Source organism: Mus pahari, chromosome 20 (assembly GCF_900095145.1).
Source record: "Mus pahari chromosome 20, PAHARI_EIJ_v1.1, whole genome shotgun sequence".
NCBI classification, from domain to species: Eukaryota; Metazoa; Chordata; class Mammalia; order Rodentia; family Muridae; genus Mus; species Mus pahari.
The window spans coordinates 46,620,059-46,645,114 of NC_034609.1; the positions used below are offsets into that span (position 1 = coordinate 46,620,059).

The 25,056-nt window shown below is 48.1% G+C and overlaps 2 protein-coding genes across 7 annotated transcripts in view; both read left to right on the forward strand.

The window, feature by feature from the left end:
• The window catches only part of Def8 (differentially expressed in FDCP 8 homolog), a 19,117-nt gene extending 7,323 nt beyond the window's left edge, over nt 1-11,794 (forward strand). For all 6 annotated transcript variants that reach the window (XM_021220836.2, XM_029532443.1, XM_021220837.2 and 3 more), the window contains exons 4-12: nt 1,240-1,389; nt 2,573-2,714; nt 3,972-4,136; nt 4,987-5,114; nt 5,246-5,359; nt 6,923-7,003; nt 7,962-8,102; nt 8,243-8,352; nt 9,981-11,794. In XM_021220836.2, coding sequence (XP_021076495.1) covers nt 1,240-1,389; nt 2,573-2,714; nt 3,972-4,136; nt 4,987-5,114; nt 5,246-5,359; nt 6,923-7,003; nt 7,962-8,102; nt 8,243-8,352; nt 9,981-10,083 — 1,134 coding nt within the window. In that variant the 3' untranslated portion in view covers nt 10,084-11,794. The remainder of the gene's footprint in view (nt 1-1,239; nt 1,390-2,572; nt 2,715-3,971; nt 4,137-4,986; nt 5,115-5,245; nt 5,360-6,922; nt 7,004-7,961; nt 8,103-8,242; nt 8,353-9,980) is intronic.
• A 9,011-nt stretch (nt 11,795-20,805) lies between these two features.
• LOC110337376 (AFG3-like protein 1) overlaps nt 20,806-25,056 on the forward strand; it is a 28,548-nt gene continuing 24,297 nt past the window's right edge. Inside the window, exon 1 of the mRNA XM_021220250.2 lies at nt 20,806-20,958. Coding sequence (XP_021075909.1) covers nt 20,821-20,958 — 138 coding nt within the window. The 5' untranslated portion in view covers nt 20,806-20,820. The remainder of the gene's footprint in view (nt 20,959-25,056) is intronic.

Genomic DNA, 25,056 nt, shown 5'->3' on the forward strand with positions numbered 1-25,056 from the left:
CCCTGGCTGTCCTGGAACTCACTTTGTAGACCAGGCTGGCCTCGAACTCAGAAATCCACCTGCCTCTGCCTCCCGAGTGCTGGGATTAAAGGTGTGTGCCACCATGCCCAGAGTGTTTTAGGTTTCTTATAACATGTCATACTTCCACTTAGCTGCAAAATGAGCTCCAGAAAGGAAGGACAGACAGCAGTACCTTTCTGCCTGAGACTTTAGAACTCTATCTTATGGAAGGAGGAGGGTGTCTCCTGAGGACAGAGTCAGCTGACTCCCCTGGCTCTCAGGTCTGAATGCAAGCGGAGCAGTCTAGGTGTGGGGCCTTAGCTAGACTGAGCCTTGGGTCGGTGTATGAGAGAGCACCCAGAGGGGCTGAGTCTGGGGTGACTGCTGCATTTGGCTGCTCTGCTGGCTTCTGCAGCATTCAGGGTTGACTTCTAAGGCTTGAAGTGTCACTTAGACGAGCAGGGTTAGGTAAGTAGAATGCTTAGGTGTCACACCAGAGGTCCCAACATTACCATGTTTGCTCTGTGTGCTGGGGAAATCCCTCCTCAGATCCTCATATTTCCATGGCAAACACTTTACTGAATGAGTCATCTCCACAGCTTCTGTTTTGTCTTTAAGATAATCTTAAGTAGCCCAGGTTAGTCTCAAACTTGCTATGTAGCTGAGGATAAACTCTTTTTTTCCCTTCCTCTTTTTCTCTAGCCTAGTCTCTCCTCCAGTTTAACCTCTGACCTTCCTGCCTCCACCTCCTGAGTGCTTGAATCATAGACATTCGTCAAGTGTGGTTTATTTGGACTGAACCCAGGATGTCGGTTATGCTTGGTTCTTTATCAATGGAGCCACATCCCCAGCTATAGAAACTGTTTGTGAAACATAGCCTGAATTCAGTGTTCAGAGGCCTGTGGGCAGATCAGCACAGCTAGGAGCAGGGAGCATGAATGGATTCTTTTTGTTTGAGACACGGTTTCTCTGTGTAGCCTTGGCTGTCCTAGAACTCACTCTGTAGACCGGGCTGGCCTTGAACTCTGAGATCCACATGGCACTCGTGTTCTTCCGTGTTGCTAACTCTCCTGGGCCTTGAGCAGGTCTTCCTCTGGGCGAGGGAGCTGAGGTCTGCTACATGCCTAACTGCTCATGGGAAGGTCTGCTATATGCCTAACTGCTCATGGGAACAGGCCTACCTTCCATGGGGAGAGACTTTTAGGTGGTTGTCTGACTTCTGCCTTCCGACCCCGGCAGGGTCTCTTCCTGGCCTCTGATGTCCAGCAGCTGCGGCAGGCCATCGAAGAATGCAAACAGGTGATCCTGGAGCTGCCGGAGCAGTCAGAGAAGCAAAAGGACGCTGTGGTGCGGCTGATTCACCTCCGGCTGAAGCTCCAGGAGCTGAAGGTGGGTTCTGATCTCTGACCTGCTCCACCTCAGAGGTGCCCAGGGTGGTGCATGGAGGCAGGGGACAGGGAACCTTTGACTCCTTTCAGGGGCCGTCCTTCTGTGGTCTCTGTGAGGCTCAGGTAGGGACAGAAAAGCAGGGTGAAAGGTTAGGCTAGCTACTTCCCTGACAGTACAGCCCCTGCTGATTGTGAGGGACAGAAACCCAATCTTAAAGGCAAAGGGAGAAACCATTGTGTCATTAACCATTTGGGGCTGGGGTAGGGTCTTCTTTTTTTTTTTTTTTTTTTTTTTAAGAAAGTACACTGTCACTGTCTTCAGACACACCAGAAGAGAGCATTAGATCCCATTAGAGATGGTTGTGAGCCACCATGTGGTTGCTGGGAATTGAACTCAGGACCTCTAGAAGAGCAGCTGGGTTAACCGATGAGCCATCTCTCCAGTCCATTCCCCCACCCCCCCCAAAAAAAAAATCCTGTATTCATTTGCTCTGCTTTCTGTTAGTCAGCCTTCAGGCAGGCACTCACAGGTGGCAAAGATGATGTCAGCAACTGATAGCTGTCAAGTTTACCTTTCTCACGTCAATCATGACTGACTGGGTCGCAAGCTTAGGCAACATTCATCATGATTGGTTAGTCCTGGATTACATGTTTATCTTTGAGACCAAGACAGTCATGGGTTAATTTTGTGACCACCCACTAAATGAAGCCAGTGACATAATTCCTCTTTGAGTTGCATGGCCTAGGAGGGTGATCACCTGAAGGTCCAATGGGAGGAGACAGTGTATCATAGATTCAAAGCCCATACAAGGCCAGGCAAGGCCGGGCCTGTCTCTCACACAGACTCTAATGGGTGTTTATAGTAGAACATTCATTAGGAAATGGTAGTAGCGAACATATCTCACGAACATATCTCAAGATACAGTTGTCTAAGGATACACATGTAATTTTCCTTATGCTTCTTTTTTTTTTTTTAAGATTTATTTATTATATTTTAAGTACACTGTAGCTGTCTTCAGACACTCCAGAAGAGGGAGTCAGATCTTGTTACTGATGGTTGTGAGCCACCATCTGGTTGCTGGGATTTGAACAGTCGGGTGCTCTTACCTACTGAGCCATCTCACCAGCCCCTTCCTTATGCTTCTTAACTCGCCTATGACTTTTCCACTGCTCTTCCCCAACAGGACCCCAATGAGGAGGAACCCAACATCCGGGTTCTCCTGGAGCATCGCTTCTACAAGGAGAAGAGCAAGAGCATCAAGCAGACCTGCGACAAGTGCAACGCCGTCATCTGGGGGCTCATCCAGACCTGGTACACCTGCACAGGTAGGCAAGGCCAAGACCCGCTCCTATATCAGCCCTGCTCCTAGCCACGGGTCACCTGTAGGTGACTTACGTAGCGTGTACAGATGATTGAGCATCACCATGCGCTGGAGAGAAGAGCAGCAGAAGACACCAACAAGCCTGTTTTACTGGCCCTGCATCTAGATCTGAGCTGTTTAGTGTAGTGGCGATGAGTCACGGAGGGTTTTATTTATTTATTTATTTATTTATTTTGGTTTTTTGAGACAGGGTTTCTCTGTATAGCCCTGGCTGTCCTGGAACTCACTTTGTAGACCAGGCTGGCCTCGAACTCAGAAATCTGCCTGCCTCTGCCTCCCGAGTGCTGGGATTAAAGGCGTGCGCCACCACGCCCGGCAATGGAGGGGGTTTTTTAAATTTACATCCACGGGAGTCGAAAAGAAAAGGTAGTTTAGTTTCATTATCTACTTTACAAACACTGAAAAGCCACAAGAAGCAGGCAGCTACCATATCGGATAGTGCAGAGAGAGTATTGCAGGATGATGGTACTGTTCTGTATGAGAAGCCAGGTTAGGAGATGACATGGTATGTTGGGCAGTGCTGGTAAAGGAAAATGTAAGGAGGATAAGGTTTATAGGGTACAGTGGGCCCTTGGAGGTCAGGGCACAAGCTAGGAGTATATCTAAAGAGGAAGGATGTGGTATGGAGGAATTGTATGTGCAAAGGCCCTGTGGTTGATATGCGTCCATTGCCTTTGAGGAGCAGCACCATGTCTAAGGGTAGATGTAAAAGAGGTACACTCAGGTGACCAAGGGCATCTCTCTATGTGCAGTGAGGACCATGTGTGCTGGATGCTTAGACTCTGGTTGCTGAGTCGAGCTAAAGGAAGAGGGGGTTGTCTCTGATGAAGGTTTAGGTAGGAAGTGGATGGGGCCACTGTTGGCTTCAGAAACAAGCGAGGAGTCAGGATGACTTCTGAGGTAGTCTCACTCCTAGAAGGATGGAGTCCTGGAAACCGGAGATGGGAAATAGGAGAAGACAGAGAGAGGTTGGAAAGGAAATATCCAGAGACATGAGGTTCTTTGGGACTCTGAGTCACACAGCAGTTCTGGGAGAAAGTCCTGAGTTAATATGGATACAGGGGAGCCAATGGTGTGTGTGTGTGTGTGTGTGTGTGTGTGTGTGTGTGTGTGTGTGTGTGTGTAGCAGTCCAGGTGAAGGTCCTCTTAGGCCGTGGTGATCCGTACAACTTTTGAGAGAGACGGATATTTCCTACCGCAGGGTGTTATTACCGCTGTCACAGCAAGTGCCTGAACCTCATCTCCAAACCATGTGTCAGCTCCAAAGTCAGTCACCAGGCTGAGTATGAGCTGAACATCTGCCCTGAGACCGGACTGGACAGCCAGGACTACCGCTGTGCGGAGTGCCGCGCTCCCATCTCTCTGAGTGAGTGAAAGATGGGGGTCCTCTTCTGGGCTGGGCGAGAACACAGTGCAGAACTGAGCCAGGAAGGGCTCCTGGTGGGTGTGAGAAAGCTCTACTACGGCAGCTATGTAAGGACCTGGGCCCAGCGTAGGCCATGCACCTTGTTTCTGGGGTGTGACAAAGGAATGTTACAAGCATTCCTTCAATTCTTATAGAAACAGGCTGTCTCTGGCTGTTAGATGACTTATCTAGGTCTCTCTCCAGGGCTGGCCTCTGATCTCTGGCTATGGTGCTTTCGTGTTACCACTATCAAGGAAAGCTCACAGAGACAGGGACTACGGGAAAACAAGGAAACCGGAATACAACAATCACGTACTTCTTTTTTTAAAAAAATAGTGATTTTTTTTTTTTAATGTATGTGAGTACACTGTTGCTCTCTTCAGATATGTCAGAAGAGGGCACTGGATCCCATTACAGGTGGTTGAGAACCACCATGTAGTTGCTGGGAATTGAACTCAGGACCTCCAGAAGAGCAGTCAGTCAGTGTTAACCACTGAGCCATCTCTCCGGCCCTCAACAATCACACTCTAGAGATGGAAATTGTAACAATTATTAACTTAGGGGGTCCCTTCAGGAGTTCTTTCTGTCTTACTATTCTGTTGTCTCATTTTGCTGGTGAGTAGATAGGGTGCTAAGACATTGGGGTGACCTAGGGCCTCTTGGGGAGAACTTACCCCTAGCACAGCTTGCTCTCCACTGCAGCCTTAGTGGGGGGAGATGGTCCATATGATGTGAGTCCTTGGCTAGGGAAGGCAGACCTTAATCAATCCCGAATGGCTACCCTGACCTTGTAACAACCTGGTCCCCACAGGAGGTGTGCCTAGTGAGGCCCGGCAGTGTGACTACACGGGCCAGTACTACTGCAGCCACTGCCACTGGAATGATCTGGCTGTCATCCCCGCGAGAGTAGTACACAACTGGGACTTTGAGCCACGCAAGGTTGGGTTTTGGAGATATGGTGGTTGGTGGCGGAGTTGTGGGGTGGGGTGGAGGGGCTTGGAGATGAGGGGGAAGATGGGTATGACCAGTCCTAGCTCTGCAAGCTGGTCACTCAGCTACCTGCCCTGCAGGTGTCCCGTTGCAGCATGCGCTACCTAGCACTGATGGTGTCTCGGCCAGTGCTCCGGCTCCGGGAGATTAACCCTTTGCTGTTTAACTACGTGGAAGAGCTGGTGGAGATCCGGGTGAGGCTGGGGGCCTGGTTAGGGTCCAGATGGATCAGTCTCCCTGTGGGAGGTGTACTTCTTTCTCTTAGGTATCTGTTGGGTCAACAGTGTTAAAACCAGAGACAGTTCCCTAATAATCTCATCGAAAAAGTAGGGTGACGCCTCATCCCCGTGATGTTAGCATTAGGGAGCTGGAGCAGGAGGGTCGCCAGTTCAAGGTCAGCCTGAGCTTCATAATCAGAGCTTGTCAGAAAGTGTGTGTGTGTGTGTGTGTGTGTGTGCGTGCGTGCGTGTGCGCGCGAGTGTGTGTGTGAGAGAGAGAGAGAGAGAGAGAGAGAGAGAGAGAGAGAGAGAATATATTAAAAATTCTTTCCATCAATCAACTATTTACCTACCTACCCACCTACCCACCTACCATCTGTCTACCTAACTTACCTGCATGGCTGGGAATGTAGCTCTGTTGTTAGAATGCCAGCTTGTTGTAGAATGTCGCTTCTTAGAATGCTAGCTTAGATGCATGGGTTCAGTTCCCAGCAGTCTGTGAATCTGGCATGAGAAAACACATAGCTCAGGCTGACCTTGAATTTCATAGCTAGCTGAGGTTGGTCTTAAATTCCTGATCCTCTTGCCTCTACCTCCTGAGTGTGGGATTAAAGCAAGTATGTGCTATGTAATAGTCTATACCTATATAATAGTCTATTTTCTTTAGCTCAGTAGAACCAGTGTGTTGTTGTTATTTTTTGTTCATTTGTTTTGTTTTGTTTTTCAAGACAGGGTTTCTTATAGCCCTGACTGTTCTGGAACTCAGTCTGTACACCAGGTTGGCCTTGAACTCAGAGATCTGCCTGCCTCTGCCTCCCTCGTGCTAAGACTAAAGGTGTGCGCCACCACCTCTGGGCTGAACCAAAATATGATAATATACAGTCAACATACAGAATTGTCAAGATATTTTACTCTTTTTGTATTCTCTGAGTTTGGATTGTAGGGTGTACTCTACACCAAGAGCCATTCAAGTGACACATGACTGTTGACCACTCATAGCCGGAAGAATCAGGGCCAATGTCAGATCAGGGACGAGTTGATGATGTCATGAACAAGGTGGAAAGGTCCATGTTTTAGGGGAAGAGTCTGAGGCAGAGCAGGGTGAATGGTCAAGGCCAAGGCATCGATGAGGGATATAGTATCGACCTAGGATTTTTGCCCTATGTTGGATATGACTTAGTGCTGTCCTGAGGTGGTAGGGTGGGCTCATTGCTTACCTGTGGAACTGGGCTAACAAGAATGTGAGAGCTCAAGAGCCACGTTTAATGAACCCAAATTCCTATGTAGATCCAAAACTGACGTGCACTTGAGGTTGAATAAACTGGCCAAATTTAGAACCATCCAGTGGAATCTGAGAGCACCTTTCCCGTCCCTACTGACCTTATTATCACCCCAGCATAAGGAAGGGGAAGCCACCCTGTGAGCGTGGCCATTATGAAGCCAGTACAGTACAGAAGCAGCCCCTTAGCCTTACAGAACCAGCTGCGGTGCTACCAGTGTGCCATGGCTGATATGCCCACCTATTGTCTGAGTCCACAGAAACTGCGCCAGGACATTCTGCTCATGAAGCCATACTTCATAACCTGCAAGGAGGCCATGGAGGCGCGACTGCTGCTGCAGGTTAGACTGCTAGAGGGACCAGTCCCGGGTGGCCAGGGTGACAGTACTTCATGCTCAGATTCCTCAGATAACCCTGTAGTTCGTCGATACATTGTTATTCTAGCTGCCTTTTGAGCGCTGTCTTCTGGGAGTGTCACATCTGTAATAAACTGCCCAATGCTCTACCCATTGAGCAGAATCTTAGTTTTCTAAACTGAGATAAACAATTACAGTAATTACAGTCTTTGACCTCAGGGAGGTAGGTGGTCTAGACCTTAGCCTCCTCAGGCAGGCAGCTGGAACAATGTGCAAGTTTTTTGTTTGTCTTTTTGAGACAAAGTTTCTTTGTGTAGCACTGACTGTCCTGGAACTCACTCTATAGACCAACTGGCATCACTCAGAGACCTGCCTGCCTCTGCCTCCCACATGCTGGGATTAAAACCATGCACCTCTGTGCCTGGCCAAATACAAGTTTTAAGACTCACCTACTGCTTTGCTCAATAAGTGATCTAAGTCAGTGGTCTAAATTATGGGGACAGTGAACAAAACAGGCCCTTAGAGTATAGCCAGTGGGTCAGGAAGGCAAGGGAAATAGTCTGTCATGGCGTGACTGTTGTGTACAGAAGCAAGCAGAGCAAGAGGTGTGAAGAACCCGAAGGTTTTAAATAGACCAGGACCAGGAAGAGGCTCAGATGGCAGGGGAAAGTTCTGGTGAAGGGTTGGGAGCACTGAGCAGCCACTGTGGCTCGAGGAGCATTACAGGCGTGTGAAATGGGGTACGGGGGAGTATAGATTAGAAAATGTTGCCCTAGCCATGTCTTCCCTCTGACTTCTCTAGAATCTTGAGGTCCCTGAATGGATCCCTTATGTGACTTGTGGTTTCGACAAGAACCCTGGGCCCTGACAACAGGAGTGGCCGTGGGTGGCAAGTGGGGGACCTTGCTGTGCATTTGTGGTAACACCTGCTGGATCTTGGCAGCTCCAAGACAGACAGCATTTTGTGGAGAACGATGAGATGTACTCTATCCAGGACCTCTTGGAAGTGCACATGGGCCGCCTCAGCTGCTCACTCACTGAGATCCACACGCTATTCGCCAAGCACATCAAGCTGGACTGTGAGGTATGTCTCCCTCTCCCCTCTGCAGTGATGGCTCTGGCTAGAGGACACCAGTCCTGAGGGCCAGGATTGGTCAGTGAGTGTATTCCTGGCCCAAGTTGTCACTTCCTTGCCAGTCATTACCCTGATTCCCTTTTCAACAGCGGTGCCAAGCCAAGGGGTTCGTCTGTGAACTCTGCAAAGAAGGTGACGTGCTCTTCCCGTTCGACAGCCACACGTCTGTGTGCAGTGACTGTTCGGCTGTCTTCCACAGGTGGGTGAGGCCTGTAGCTCACTCTTAGCTAGGTGCCGGGGCTCCTCCCCATTTTCTAAGAAGAACGCCTTCCCTTGGCTGTGGCTGTGGCTGGTCTGGTGGAACCTGGCACTGCTGCCCGTGAGAGAGGAGACAGACGTTGGGCTTTTGCTGTCTTCCTTTCAGAGTCCTTTGCTGGAGTTAGACCCTGGTGTCTGAGTCTAAACTAAAAGTTCTATTAAAGGGCGGGGAATGTAGCCTAATAAACATGAAATCTTGGGTTTGATTTCTAGCACAGAATAGAGGTAGGCCTAGTGGTAAACACCTGTAATCTTTATTTTTTATTTTTTGGCATAAGTCATAATTTACCATTTTTATTATTTATTTGTTTGTTTGTTTATTTATTATGCATATATCATACAGTTTTCTGCCTATATGTATGCCTGCAGGCCAGAAGAAGGCATCAGATCTCATAATAGATGGTTGTGAGCCACCATGTAGTTGGTGAGAATTGGACTCTGGACCTCTGGAAGAACAGACAGTGCTCTTAACTTTGGAGCCATCTCTCCAGCCCTATTATTATTATTAATTATTATTATTATTTAATCTTTCTCTTTTTGTGTGTGTGGTTTTTTGAGACAGGGTTTCTCTGTATAGCCCTGGCTGTCCTGGAACTCACTTTGTAGACCAGGCTGGCCTCAAACTCAGAAATCCGCCTGCCTCTGCCTCCAACAGTTCCTCATCCCATTCCACCCGCACCCCTCCACCTGTCTCCGAGAGGATGCTCCCCCACCCCACCCCAACCCCTGTAATCATAGCACTTGAGATGCAGAAGCAGCAGGATAGAAGTTCAGTCATCCTAAGGTTACATAGCAAGTTTTTTGCCACCTTGGGCTACATGAGACCCTCTCTTAAGGAAAAACAAATTTCATTAGGAAGGGATAGCTACCTGTGCTGGGCCACTGCAGCCTAACTTAGCCCAGAGCAGCCTCTGAAGCCTCCTGGCCCCGAGCTGCCCACAGGCTCCTCTCACTGCTTAGCTCTGGATCTACATTAAAGTTACTCTTTCTGGCTCAGTATAGGCCAGGTGGGCCCAAACCTTGCTGCCCTTCATGCTCAAACGGAAAGAAAAAAAATTAAAATCAAAGTATAAGGAGTTTGCAAGAACCGTGGTACACTTTGACACAGTTTGAGAAACAAGGGAAGAGAGCTTCATCGTGTTGATAAGTTGTGGTAATGGCTGAATAAGACAGCTAGAGGGCTGATAAGATGGCTCAGCAGGTAAAGGAGCTTGCAGCTAAGCCCAGTTTTCTCAAGTTCGATCCCTGCAACCCACATGGTGGAGAGAGAACCACCTCCTGCAAGTTGTTCCTGCTTTCCATAGGTGCGCCACGGCATATGTGTGCCTTGGCGTGTGTAGGTACACGCATACACGCATGACAAGAGCTTGGAGCCTGGGTTTGAGTGCTGGTGACCCGGCTCGTTAGGAGCCAGCAGCTTCATACCAGGCCTTGTGGTAAATCCTGCAGATGCCGATTCTGCTTCTGTCCTGTGGCAGCGAGCCTCTCTGAACTTGTAGGAAGAGATTGAGAGCTGGCCTAGGGAGGGAAGTCTTCCGGGCGGAACCCAGCCTGTCTTTCTAACCTCAGGGACTGTTACTACGACAACTCGACCACATGCCCCAAGTGTGCCCGGCTCACGCTGAGGAAGCAGTCGCTATTCCAGGAACCTGGTCTGGACATGGATGCCTAGAACACCGGAGGAGAACGCCAGGCACCGTATCCGCCCCCTCCGACTGGTGCCTGCTAGCCTTGCCCACCAGATGTGCATTCTACTCTGGAGACCCCCCAAGTATGCCCTCCAGACCTCTTTCGGGCCAGAAGGAAGTAACAAGTGGCCACCGGGACTCTCATTCCTCGGGTGCTTGCAGAGACTTCGAGTGTGTATACCTGGCTATTTATTGGGTGTGCTGCTATCGGGGGTCAAAATGCTGCCTGTGCCCCATTGTAGGACTCCTTAGGCAGAGGAGCCTGGGTGTGACTCTCCAGGAAAGTGGGGGAGTCGCTCTCCTATGGCACAGAGCCCTCCAGGCCTTTAAAACTAATCCTTCTGCGCCATAGAGATGGCCTTGCTCCTGTCTAGAACACCCTTACAACTGGTCAGAGACTTCAGAGGCCAGTCCAGTGAGACCAGAGGATGCCGCCTGACTGAGCTTTATCTCTGCTGAGGAAGATTTAGGTTCTACTCAGAGGCACCAACCCTCTTAGCACCTTGTCTCCTGAGAGACGTCCGGTTTTCTCTGACTGGGGCTGTTCACTACCGTGTCCCGTGGATCTTCCACATCATCCTGAGAGTTGTCGTCATCATCCTTAACCTGTCAGTCACGTGTGCTTCCCCGCCCCCTTTGTACAATAGGGAGGGAAGGGGTCTGTGGAGCTTCTCTTGGCAGATACACCTGCTTCTGCCACAGCCTAGTCCGCTTTTTCCTGGTGCTCTGAGCCGGGCAGGTAGGAACCCTTCCTAAAGAAGAAAGCTTAGCGTCCAGTTCCATAGGTGGGACCTGTGTCCAGGGAGGAGGTTCTAGGTCAGGTGAGCCTGTCCGTTATCATTGGCCTATGTGGCATTTGGGGGATTAAACTTTCCCACAGTGGTCACTGTCCTGCTGATGTAGTGCTCTGCTTGAAGATGACCAGTTGCTGGGTGTTAACGTAGGCGCCTGAGGCCAAGAGCTAGGAAGGTTTGCTACACCCCAGCAGGAGGCCCACGGCCCATGCAGGAAGGTCCAAGTTTTGAAGGTGGGCGGGGCCCGTACCTTTCTAGTGAGGCACGGTCCGCCTCCATGCACACACCCCATAAATCCTACGATGGAAGATGTGTGGAGACGAGGGGAATCTCACAATAAGGCTCCTGTCTGTCTTCCTGGGAAGCAGGAGTTGGTTGTGTCTGCCCCTTTGCTCCTTGTCTGTGAATTGCTGTTGATACACACAACCGGCCGGCAGAGGCCAGGGAGTGTCACAACCTGGATTTCCTTCACCTTTAATGAGGCACAAGAAGGGACTTCTCAACTGGCCAGTTGAAGCTCAGCTTACCGGCGTGTTTGGGGGACAGAAGGACACACTGCCACCTCCTCCTCACCCCTCTTTGCCATCAGGCGGCTTTACCTGTGCTGTCTTTTCTGTTTCCGTTTTCCCATCTGGAAAGCGTTGGGAAGGTGGAGTTGACCTGCCTCAGGGTGAAAGGTCAGGAGTCCTTTGAGTGTGACGCGGGTCAACAGTGGGTCCCCGTCCCGCTTCCTCTTTGGCGTTAAAGAGGGTCTTAAAACCAAATGCCATTTCCCACACCCCCAAATCTGTGTGTTTCCTGCCGTTGTATCACATGTCTGTCCCGAGTCCTTAGCCCTTCTTGAGCCTCTTGTGTAATCAACATCACGTTTCCAACTATAAATCAGAGTATCTAAAGCAAATGTTACTAGTCTGCCATTTGTTGGGCAAAGTCTTGGGTCTTCTCTGAGAGCACACGCCAGACCTCCTTCCTCCACACCTCGCTTGCACCACTGCCTTCAGAATCATGCAGATGAGCCGGGCGTGGTGGCCACGCCTTTAATCCCAGCACTCCGGAGGCAGAGGCAGGTGGATTTCTGAGTTCGAGGTTCAGCCTGATCTACAAAGTGAGTTCCAGGACAGCCAGGGCTACACAGAGAAACCCTGTCTCGAAAAACCAAAAAAAAAAAAAAAAGAATTGATGCAGATTTGGTAGAAACCTGCTATGCGTCCCCAGGTGGGTATGAAGAATCTAGCCAGCAACTGAAGCCTGTTTAGACGGCTGACACTTTCTGGAAGAGGACACCCAATGGTATCCATCATGGATCCAGGCTGCCAGCGGGGAGGCCTGGTCGCAACAATTGCCACTGTGGTCTTGGTCTCATTTATTCCGGGATATCTAGGTGGGTGCATGGTGAATCTGGGATAAAGCAGAGTTAAATCACACACAAGCCAATGACAAGTTTAGGAACACATCCTAGCCTTCCATAGTTCTTGGGTTTGAGTATGATATTTGAGTGACAATAATAGTTACGGATTCATTGAGAGAGAGAGAAACATTTAGGTTGGTGTCAGACAAGGCCCAAGCCTGTCCTGACACTGTGTAGAGAAGTTTCCCAACAAAGACCAGTTTTGTTGTTCTTTTGGGTGAGATGGGCTGCCCACACAGGTACCCTGGGGGCTTAGGGTTCAGGGATGATTTCACTTGTACTTGGCATGGGGAGAATGTGGTGTAATAGGAGCCATTTTCTCTGGCTTCCTTGGCTGTCTTATTTACTTAAATATGAGATCCTCCAGTTGTGTAACCAATGGCAGATTCAGCAAGAGTTCTATTTTGACTCCTGGGGACATCATTCATCTTTATAAGCCAGATGTAAGAAGTGCCATTACTGTAGTTCAAGGCTTTAACCTTCACCCTTGTGCACTGGCCTCGGGGGAGCTATAAACACTTCCAGTGTGTCCCAGCATGGTGGTCCTTAGGATTTCTCCCAAAGCGGGCATCCTCAAACAACCCCAGTCTTGATGGGCTACTATGCTGTACTCTCTGCTGGCGAGAAGCCTACGGATGGACCAAGAGGAATGCCTTTCCCTCTGTTGGCACACCACGCAGCACAGAAGGCCCTGGGCTGAGATGCATGTGTCTCCGGGCACAGTTGACAGCTGGAGTCTGCACTCTGTCCACCTTCATCTAGAAGTGTGCATGCAGCTCCCTTTCAGATTTCAATGCTTGTTTTCTTCCAATGCTTTTACTTTAAAATAGGCAAAACTGCCTATTTGTCCATTTTCTGGATTCTCTAATGTTAACATTTGTCCTGCTGACTATTTTTTCTGTGTGTGTGTGTGTGTGTGTGTGTGTGTATGTGTGTGTGTGTGTTGATTTTCAGATATTGCTCCTTTCCTCACGTTTGTTTTCCTTTAGAATATTTCTTTTGGAGGCTGGAGAGTGGCTCAGCAGTTAAGAGCATTTGTTGCTCTTGCAAAGGACGTGGGTTCAATCCCCAGCACCCATACAACAGCTCAAGAACATTCTAACTCCAGTTCCATTGGATCTGATGCCCTCTTCTGACTTCTGTAGGCATCAAACACATATGTGGTGCATATGCATACATGCAGGCAAAATACGGATACATATAAAATAATAAAATGAGCTTAAAAATATTTCTTTCCAGCCAGGTGTGGTGATACATGCTTTTAGTTCTCGCACTTGGGAGGCAGAGGCAGGCGGATCTCTTGAGTTCAAGGTCAACCTGAGGTCAAAGTGAGTTTCAGGACACACACCAGGGTTACACAGAGAAACCCTATGTTGAAAAAAAAATATTTCTTTTTTGTTGTTTTTTGTTTTTTCAAGATAGGGTTTCTCTGTTTAGCCCTGACTGTCCTGGAACTCACTCTGTAGACCAGGCTGGCCTTGAACTCAGAAATCCGCCTGCCTCTGCCTCCGGAGTGCTGGGATTAAAGGTGTGCGCAACCACTGCCCAGCAAAGATGTACTTCTTTTCATGGCCTTAATTAAACCATCAGAGGAAACTAATATTGACATTAAGGTATTATTCACAGAGCTGGGTGCATACCTTTAATACTAGTTCTCAGGACGTGGAGGCAGGTGGATCTCTGTGAATTTGAGGCCAGCTTGGTCTGCATAGTGAGTTCCAGGACAGCCAGGGATATATTGAAAGACCCTGCATTAAAAAAAAAAAAAAAAAAAGACAAGAAGATCTAATCATTCTACAGACACAGCTCAGCTGGTAAAGAGCTTACCTAGCATGCCTGAGACATGGTTTTGACCTCTAGCTTTCATAAATGGGGCATGATAGCACATGACTGTAATTCAACTCTCCCCACAGATGGAGGCAGTAACATCAGAAGTTCAAAGTCACCTTTGGCTACATAGTCTGTGGGCAGCTTACAACAAATGAGAGCCTGTTAAAATAAAAACCAAACAAAATACAACCAAAGCTGCCTTTGCCCCGTAAGACTCATTGTTAATGATCAGCTGCCAAGTCTCTTCAGGCTTTAAAGCAAAACACCGACCTCCTTGAACAATGTAGGTGTGTATGTGTTTGAGTGTCTGTGTGTGGAACCAGGGCATTTGCACATGCCAGGCAGGTATTCTGCCATCAAGCTACAACCCCATCTATATTTGTGATGAATATCTCCAGTTTGTGTTTGTCTCCTGTTAAAGATTCCAGCTTTGGATATTGGGAAGGAATCACACAGTTGTGATGTGTATTGTCAGTATGACCTGAAGGTATAATGGTCGTATGTCACATTGCTAAAGACCCTGTAGTATAGGCACAGATGTTTGAATGGTTGATAAGTTGATGCAACTGTTTGGGAAGGATCAGTAGGCATGACCTTGCTAGCAGAGGCATGTCACTGGGAGTGGGCTGTGAGGTTTAAAAAACCCAGGGCAGGTCCAGTTTTTCCCTTTCTGCCTCCTGCCTGGGGATCAGAATATAAGTTCTTGGCTCCTGCTCAGAGCCATGCCTGCCTGCCTCCCCTCTCCCTGCCATGATGGTCAGGTCTCTCCCTCTGAGACTGTAAGCAAACCCCCACTTAAATGCCTGGGTCTTGGCATTTTATCCCAGCAATAGAATGGTAAGTGAGACACCTAAGGTGGCATCTAGTTACTTTTTCATTGCTTTAAAAAAAAAAAAAAAGATTTAGCTGGGTGTGGTGGCGCACACCTTTAATCCCAGCACTCGGGAGGCAGAGGCAGGCGGATTTCTGAGTTCGAGCCCAGCCTGGTCTACAAAGTGAGTTCCAGGACAGCCAGGGCTATACAGAGAAACCCTGTCTCAAAAAAAAAAACCCCAAAATTTATTAGTTTATTTTATGTATATGAGTAGTAGACTATAGCTGTCTTCAGACACACCAGAAGAGGGCATCCGGTCCTATTACAGATGGTTGTGAGCCACCATGTGGTTGCTAGGAATTGAACTCAGGACCTCTGGAAGAGCAATTGGTGCTCTTAACCTCTGAACCATCTCTCCAGCCCTTGTTTGTTTATTTGTTTTTACTTTTTCATTGCTGTACCAAACACTTGATAGAACAACTTTAGCCAAGTGTGGTGGTGCATGCCTTTAATCTCAACACTTGGGAGGCAGAGGCAGGCAGATCTCTGAATTCAAGGCTAGCCTGGTGTATATAATGAGTTCCAGGTGACCCAAGGCTCCATAGTGAGATGCTGTCTTGAGGGGAAAAAATAAAAACTTAAAAGGCAAGATTTATTTAGGCTTGGGTTTTCAACAGATTTGACCAGTAGTCCTTGACTCCACTGGTTCTGGGCCTGTGGTGGGGAAAGCATTACAAAGGGAGAAGCAGTGAACACTTTATCTCCTGGTAAAGAGCCTGGCAAAGGACTGGGACCACAGAATATCTTCAGAAGCATGCCCTCAAGAATGTACTTCTTCCTTAGGCTCCAGTTCCTAAACTTTCCACCATGTTGAAAGGCAGCCTCTACCTGAAGGGTGAACACATGAACTTTTGGGTACATTTCATATTCAAATACAGCCGGTGTGTTTGGGGATTTCTCCATTAAGATTACTATGCAGGGGCTGGAGAGATGACTCAGAGGCTGACACTGTCCAGAGGTCCTGAGTTCAATTCCCAGCACCCACATGGTGGCTCACAACCATCTATAATGAGATCTGGTGCCCTCTTCTAGCCTGCAGGATACATGCAGACAGGACGCTGTATACATAATTACTAAATACATACATACATACATACATAAATACATAAATCTTTAAAAAAGAAAAGATTACTATGTATCTTTTTGTTGTTAGTATCAGATGTGAAGAGACTCTGAGACTATGGAAATATCCACTTTCTGCCCTAATGTCTGCCAGTTCTAGCATCCACTTTTTGCTTAACTTAAGCATAACTGTGAAATGGCGATTCATTCTGTATGCATTTCTGAGTTGATTCTTTAGTACAAACTTTTTCTGATGTTCCTTCCTGGTCCCTCCTGCTGACTCATGCCGAGACTAAGGCCTGGCTGTCTCTGCTAGGTAGTGCCACCACTGCTGATTCGTGTTTACTGTCCCGACTCTACCAAACCAGACGGCTGGAGTATCTGTAAAGGGTTTAGGAGTAAATCGAGCTGCGCTGTTAACCTGTGAACTAAACTGCCAATTTCTAGACAACACAGGAGTTGCTCCCAAGAACCATTTCTAAACAGGTCCACTTCCCCCATATCCTTTCTTTTCCACTGCCTCTAGTGGATGGTGGGCTACAAAAAGAGGTTAAAGCTTTTAAAAACCATCATTAAGCCGGGCAATGGTGGCACATGCCTTCAATCCCAACACTTGGGAGGCAGAGGCAGGTGGATTTCTGAGTTCAAGGCCAGCCTGGTCTACAGAGTGAGTTCCAGGACAGCCAGGGCTACACAGAGAAACCCTGTCTCGAAAAAACAAAAACAAAACAACAAAAATCATTAAAAATAAACTTTATTTTTTCAAGACAGGGTTTCTCTGTATAGCCCTGGATGTCCTAGAACTCACTCTGTAGACCAGGCTGGCCTCGAACTCAGAAATCCGCCTGCCTCTGCCTCCTGAGTGCTGGGGTTAAAGGCGTGTGCCACCATGCCCAGATAACTTTTAAAAAATTAAAGTTATAGGGATACCTTTCTAAAAATTGTTGAGCAGGTTCTGAGTTTGTGATCACTGACAAAATGAATATGACTAAGTAATAGAACTTCATTGGTTTAAAAATAATTTTATTGCAAATGTAAGAAAAATCATGAAACTAGATAGATCATATTGTATTTGATATTCACATTGTATTTGATATTGTATTCTGACTTGGGTTTCAGTGAGATGCTGCCAAGCCTCCTGACCTTTGTCCTCTGACTGCCATTGCATGCCACCACTCAGCTGCCGAAATAAATAATGTGAGTTCTGAAATATCAAATGTTTGGGTTCTAATTTTACTGTTTCACCTTTGAAAACAGTTGCTCACAAGTAAGTATGGCTGAGAGCAGCGATATGAGTAAGTCATGACTGCAAAGCCAGGACATTTGTTCCCTGGAAGGTTTCATCCGAACATTAGAAGGGAACTTGGCTTGCCCAACGGCTCAGTGGGTAAGGGTTCTTTCTGCCAAGCCTGACATCTGAGTCCCATTCCCCAGAATGGTAGGAGAGAAATGACTCCCACAAGTTCTCCAGCCTCCAAACTCATCCACACAAAGAGGAAGACAGAATAAAAGAAAGTTAAAAAAAAATGGCAGGTAACAGGTTCAGGTCAACTGAAAATGGAGTTGTGAATATGACAAATACTGTCTTCCCAGAAATCTTGAATCCATTTTCAAATTCCTCTATCAAATTGTAAAGCAAGGCTACATAGTTTTGTTCTTCCTAGAACTGTGCTTAGCCAGTGTCTAGAAACCCACTAAACAGTGTGCCTTAACTTGATCTTGCTATTATTTCATGTAGAAGTTCATATCATTTCATGTTATAATTGGAAACACTGTTTCAATAAATTGGATTTCATACTGAAGATACATGTTTAACTCATTTGAATGAATAGTTAGATCCACTAAAATATTAACACTGTATGTCAGGGATTTTTGTTTTGTTTTGTTTTTGTTTTAAGACATGTTTCTCTTTGTAGCCCTAGCTATCCTAGAACGTACTTTGTACACCAACCAGGCTGGCTTCAAACTCAAGAGATCCAAGTCTCTGCCTGCGGAGTGAGTGCTGGGGTTAAAGGCGCGTGCCACCATGCCCAGCTTGGGGTGGGGGGAAGCATGCCATATTTTATTGTCAAGTTCTGGCTTTATTTATTTATTTATTTATTTTATTAGTTTTCTTTGAGACAGGGTTTCTCTGTATAGCCCTGCCTGTCCTAGAATTCACTCTGTAGACCAGGCTGGCCTTGAACTCAGAAATTCACCTGCCTCTGCCTCCCAAGTGCTGGGATTAAAGGCATGTGCCACCACTGCCTGGCTTAAGTTATTTTCTTTATGTATGAGTACACTGTCACTCTCTTCAGGCACACCAGAAGAGGGCATCAGATCCTATTACAGATGGTTGTGAGCCATCATGTGGTTGCTGGGAATTGAACTCAAGACCTCTGGAAGAGCAGCCATTTCTCTTAACCTCTGAGTCATCTCTCCAGCCTGAGCAAGTGGTCCTATTGCTGAGATCTCTCTCTAGCCCTGCCTCCCCCACCTGCTATGAGTTCTGGGTATTGAATTCTAGACTATGTTTGCATAGCAAGCATTTTACCAACTGAGCTATCCCTCCAACTTTTAATACATTTTAATGCCAACAATGTGATGCTCTTACACAGTGGTTTTCAATCTTCCTAATGCTCCAACTACTTAATACAGTTCTTCATGTTGTGATGGCCCCTCAACCATAAATTTATTTCGTTGCTATTTCATAACTGTAATTTTTCTGTTATGAACAGTAAATGTTTGATATGCAGGTTATCTGATAGCAACCCGTGTGAAAGGGTCAATTGACTCATAAGGGGGTTGGAAGCTACAGTTTGCTCTTAGGTAACAAAATGGAAGCAGCAGTGGCAAGATTTCCAGGATGTTAAACACTTGGAGGTGGAGAGTCTTAGCTGCCTCTCACCTACTGTAGTCACTTTTGTTTTGGCTTTACCTCAAAGGTCTGTTACACACTGACAACCCCCTAAGATGGTTGCTTTGAACTCACAGCTCCTAGAACAGCTTGTTTCATTGATTGTTGTTAGAACTTTCAATTTTTGTTCATCATTAGGGCTGTTGTGGGTAAGAAGCTGTAAGCTACTTTGACTGTTAAAAGGCTACTACTATGCAGGTACCGGTAGTTACAATATAATTGAAGTGTCCTATTGTCCTTCCCCTATTTGATACATTACTATCTCTGCCTAGCTCTACATAATGGTAAGGCAGAGACCCTTGGTTTCAAACATTTTTTTCCTGTAGTATTAGCTGAAAGTTTATACAAAACAAACATTTCTTTCTTTCAAAAAAAAAAAAAAAAAGGCTACTTCTAACAGCTGTTCTGTGGCAAGCACATGCTGTTGAAAAATTGCCTCTTCTTGTCACCATCTCCCACCCCAGCGCGGTATAGTGAGGTGGGAGGGGTGCCTCGGCACATCCCTTTCCCTGAAGTATCAGCCATAGGACAGGTATAAATGTAGAATAGTTTATTTGGGGGCATGGGAAGGGGAGTTGAGAAGGGAGCAGAGGCAGAAAAAGAGAGAAAAGAGAAGAGGAGTGGCTGGCCAGGAACACGTGGAGAGGAGGGAGGAGTAGGGGAGAGAGGGAGAAAGGCGTCAGGGAGAGAAGAAAGTCAGAGCAAAAGAGAAGGGGAGAAGGGGCAGAGAGAGCGAAGACGGGGGGGGGGGGGGGGGAGCTAGGGGTCGGGAGGGAACAGACCCTTTTATAGCAAGTCAGGCCTACCTAGCTGTTGCTAGGTAACCGTTGGGCGTAGCATAGAAGGAATGTTAATGCTATGGGTGACAATGGTCTTTTCCCGGGCATCTGTACGTTTGAAACGTAGGCATAGCAGCCAATGCTATCCTTGCAGAATTTGGGTACACGCAGATGCCACGCACAACAGGCGTCGTTCAGCCCCACTGTCCAGAAACTGGTTCATCCTGCACACCCACACCTCCCTAGTGCCGAGTCCAAATTTGTAGTCCGCACAACTGCTGGCAAATCAAAACTGAGGTGACTCTATATACCAACCAAGTGCTCTCCTGCAGAGCAAGGCCACAGCCCCTCATGCTGCTCCAGACCGTCCCGCCGCTCCCTGCGCATCCGCAAGAATCAAAATTTTGTTAATTAAAATTAAACAAGGGTCTATGACGTGGAACAATGAGACAAGACGTGTACCAAGTGGTTCCTTTGTTCACGATAAGTCTCGAAGCATATCCAGACTGGATATAAAATATCGGGAACACCTCCAACCGGTGGTACCCGTAGCCTCAACTAGGGAGAAGTAGCCTCAAATTTTAGTTACGTGAGCCGCTTTACCCCGAGGACCCGCCCAAACCATTGGTGTCGTAGACAATGCAAAATTTAAAATACGTCTAGGCGGGTGTGGTGGCGCACGCCTTTAATCCCAGCACTCGGGAGGCAGAGGCAGGCGGATTTCTGAGTTCGAGGCCAGCCTGGTCTAGAGTGAGTTCCGGGACAGCCAAGGCTACACAGAGAAACCCTGTCTCAAAAAAACAAACAAAAAAATAATAGTAAAATAAAATACGTCTAAAGGTCTTTGGTGTCTGTGTCAAGTTGGCCGCGGGTCACTAGTCATCAGCCGTCAGGCAGCGCGAAGCGACTCTCCCGTTGAGGAGTTTAAGGAGCACGGCCGCGAACTGGACACCTAGAGAGAGGCCCGGAGCGATGCTGCGGCCGGCTGCGCACGCGCGCGCCCAGGGGCGTGGCGCACTATGATCCGCCTGCTGCGCGTGCGCGCGCCCAGGGGGCGGCGCGAGGTCAGGGCCGGGGGATGTTACTCCGGCTGGTGGGGGCGGCGGGCAGTCGAGCCCTGGCCTGGCCTTTCTCCAAGCTGTGGCGATGTGGCGGATGCGCAGGGAACGGCGGGACGGTCTGGAGCCGCGTGAGGAACTGTGGCTTTGCTCTGCAGGTGAGCAGGGCAGCGCTGGGGCCACGGGTTCCGGGTGGCGTGGCGGGGGCCGCGCTGGGCGTCGCGGTGACGTCATCGGCCCGCGGCTGGGTGGGGCGCAGCGGCTTCCTGATTGCTGACTCCGACTCCACTCGTGTCTGCCTACTGCTGATCGGAACGCTTGAGCCGATGCGATCTAGCCGTTATCCATTTAGCTATCGCAGGGCCCCGCTTAGAAGGTAGCCTTTATTCATTAAGGAGGCGAGCAGAGAAAGATGGCCACCATGGAATTCCCGCCACTGATGCTTCATTTTCTAGATAGTTTGGCCTTACTAGATATTTTACCACCCATCACAGGGTGTGCATCTGCCAGTAGTAAGGAGGCGAAAGGGACTATTCATGCAGATTATCTATCTTTAAATAAATGTGTGTTACCATCACAGGGGCCTACAGCTGTGTTCTTCCTCAATTCATTTTTGGTCCTGTCCTCTCTTAATATGACAGTAGTGTGGTGTAACCGTCCATGGGCAAATGTCCATTTACCCCAGATAGGGCACTCACGATAGGTCAAAATGATTCCATTCCTCTAGCTTTGTGAACCAGTGAGCTCATTGGAATTAAATATGGCCGCACCGGGGAAGGGTTGCTTAACAGGAGTGACTCAAAAGCAGTTTCATCGATAAAAGGCTCACATATAGGTCACAACGCAAGACGAACCTGCATTCCTGGGGCTTCCTGCAAAACCTACAGCCAGTACCACTGAAGAGGCTCCCCTCCACCCAGCAGTTCTTTCCTGCCTGTAGAACTTTGGGGCTGGGGCCTGTAGATTTTTTAAGCTCCTGAGCATAAGTTTTCTGGAGGCTTCTTGAGGCTTAAGAGCATCCCTCTCTGCAGGAGGCAATCTTTGGGTTTGGAGGAGGTAGCTGCACAGGGGGTTGGGGAAATGCTCTCAGGTTTGTTTCTAGTGGTGTGCATTGCACAGTCATTTTGGGTCATGTCGCACATCCTGTTCCAGTGGGTGACCTGTTGAAGATCAGTCATATAGTGATTGTTATAGGCAGTTCTGAGTTGCTGTGGGCCTGTGTCTTTGTGGAAGAACGTTGAATGGTCGTGGCTTTTCATGGCAAGACATCAGTGCCCATTCACCCTAGACAGAGCTCTGGTAGCAGACCAAAGAAAGGTGTTGTGTGACACTGCTCTTAGGGGACAAACATTTATCCACAGATAGGGAGTGGACAACAGACCACAGTATGGACAAGCTCCAGAGTCCATCTGGTGAACCAGTGAAATTTAGTGGAGTTACAGGAGCAGAAATGACTCCGACAGCTGCATCACCAGCGTGGGAGGCAGACGACTCGGGAAAGCCGGAAACAGAGTACGCTGCCCGTCCGGCAGGTTAGAGAGTGACCGTTCCTAGAGCCTGTTCCAGGCAGCTCAGCTGGATAGCCTCTGCTTCGTCCAGGCTGTCTGTCAGGCTGCTCTCCACTTCTCAGGCAGCTGGGCACCCACCAGAGTCGTCTCCGCTGTGGTTTGTTTTGTTGAGAGTGACTCTCAGCAGTCTTGCTGCTGGCCTATTTTTGAGAGGGGAGGGCCTCTGGTCCATTTTCTGGGGTTTTCTGAAACTATTCTGAGTTGTTTGCATCGGATCTTTTGGAGGATTTCTGTAGGATTGATTGTTGTGCTCCCAGAGAATCCCAGAGAACGCTGCTGTCTTACAGACGTTCCCGCCCAAGTCTCCTTTAGTGAATCACTGAGTCCATTGGGGCTGCTTAAAGGAGCATGGGTGATCCAGAGGCAGCTGTGTCACTGAAAACCCTACCCTAGTGCGGGCTCCACTGGAGAGGGGCTCCTCTCTGAGCAGTTGTCTTAACATTTATAACATTGGTTGTGACATTGTGGATCTTGTAGCTTTGAGCTTTCTGAGATTCTCATTAGGGACCTTCCCTGTGTGGCAGAACTGTGGCTGACCCATCCCTATTTCTCTATCAGAAAACTTTATTAATGATACCTTGTTGGTGAGGGGATATGGTGTGGACAAGTCAGGCAAGAATTGCTCTCGTGGCTGTTGTCCTTTGAAGGCTTTATGATCTGTGGGCTGAGAGGTTCCCTTAAAACCTGGAAGGCCGTAGCAATCAGCTGTCTAGTTATAAGATCTCAAGATTCAGACTTCAAGAGAAGCCTGTATTGTCAAGTCTTTCATGTGATTTTCTTTTATTTTGAGACGGGTTCTTACTCTGTGACCCTTGCTGACCTGGAATTTGCTGTGCAGACTAGGTTAGCCTTGAGTTCACAGATCACCTAGCTATTACCAGTGGGTTAGGGGATTCAAGGCATGGGTTTATTAAAGTCATGCCCAACCTCCATGTGATCATTTTTATTCCATAGTCTGTCAGGAACAATGAGTAAGTAATGGCATGTGTGGGAGTTATATGAGTATGAAGGAAAGGGGGTCAAAATAAGGAAATGGGGGAGAGAGAAATGCCCTGTTACTTGTCTAGCTAGGATAGTTTGGACCCTGCCGGAATAGAGGTGGAGGCAGCCTGGCTAGGCATGTAGAACAGCACTGTTGCCTTGGGGTAAGTCCAGCTGGTATGTTCTGTGTTACAGGAATGAAGGGCCGAGTGAAGCAGTAAAGTCAGGAGTTACGGGACTTTATAAGGCCTGCTTGGGCGGTGGTGGCTCACACTACCTAGCACTTGGGAGGCACAGGCAGGTGGATTTCTGAGTTCGAGGCCAGCCTGGTCTACAGAGTGAGTTCCAGGACAGCCAGGGCTACACAGAGAAACCCTGTCTTGAAGAAAAACAAAAAACAAAAAACAAAAGGCCTGCTTGTGTCAGCTGTGCGTGTTGGTGAGACACACACAAGGATCTCTGTGTGGTCTGACTAGAAAGAGCCTCCGTGGGCCGTGTTCATACCCTGGATTTGCACGTGACAGATGACTGACATGCACATATCTGATGACTTGACAGTCAGTAGTCAGGACTAATCTTTGCCCCAGTTACTTTCCTATGCTAAGATGAAACACTGAGACCAAAGCAATTCCTACAAGAAACCTGATGCTGCCAGAGCGCTGAGAGTCCGTGAGGGTGGAGAGGGCACTGCAGGTAGCTGGAAGAGCAGCTGAGAGTTGATGTCTCACAAGTAGGTGACAGAAAACGGACTAGGAGTAACAGACATTTCAAGCCTCAGAGCCTGCCCCGGGACACACCTCCTCCTACCAGACCACACACCTCCCAGTCCTTCCCAGACAGTTCCACCAGCTGGGGACCAAGCATTCAAACCTGTAAATCCATGGGGCCATTTTTAGTCAAACTACCACATTTTGTTTCCTGGCCTCCTTAGGTTCTTGGCCATAGCGTAACTTAATGCATTTGCTTCTACTTCAGAACTACCCTTGGTCTTTCAGTGTTCCAAAGTCTAGTCTCTTCTGAGACTCAAGGTAATTTTTCTTCTTCTTTTTTTAAAATCACAAATAGGACTTTTTATTTGTCCCTTTGAGCAAACCTGAATTTTAAGCATAGTCTAGAACTGGGCTCATGTCGATCAGCTCGGCCAGCTTTCTCACCTCGCAGCACTAGCAGCCTCTCTGCCACCTTCACCTTAAAGCTCCATGACCTTCCCCAGATCCAACTTGAGGAGTTTTTTTTGTTTCCTTTTTCTTCTTCTTCTTGAGACAGGGTCTTACTAGGTATAGGTAGTCCTGGCTGTCCTGAAACTCACTATGTAGATCAGGCTGGCCTTGAACTCACAAAAATCTTCTGTGACCGCCTGTCTCTGCCTCCGGAGTGCTGAGATCAAAGGTGGGCACCACTATGTCCAGCAAAATCAGTTACATAAAACATGAGAATTGGCATCTGGCTCCCGCTCTCGCAGCCATTGCCGCTCCATAGAGACAGCACCAGGGCAAGCGAGAGCCAGATGGGCACTGGGCGACTCTGTACCTAGTGGAGGAAAATCAACTAAACATGGGCAAAGGAGATCCTAAGAGGCCGAGAGGCAAAATGTCCTCATGTGCATTCTCTGTGCAAACCTGCCGGGAGGAGCACAAGAAGAAGCACCCGGATGCTTCTGTCAACTTAAAGTTCTCCAAGAAGTGCTCAGAGAGGTGGAAGACCATG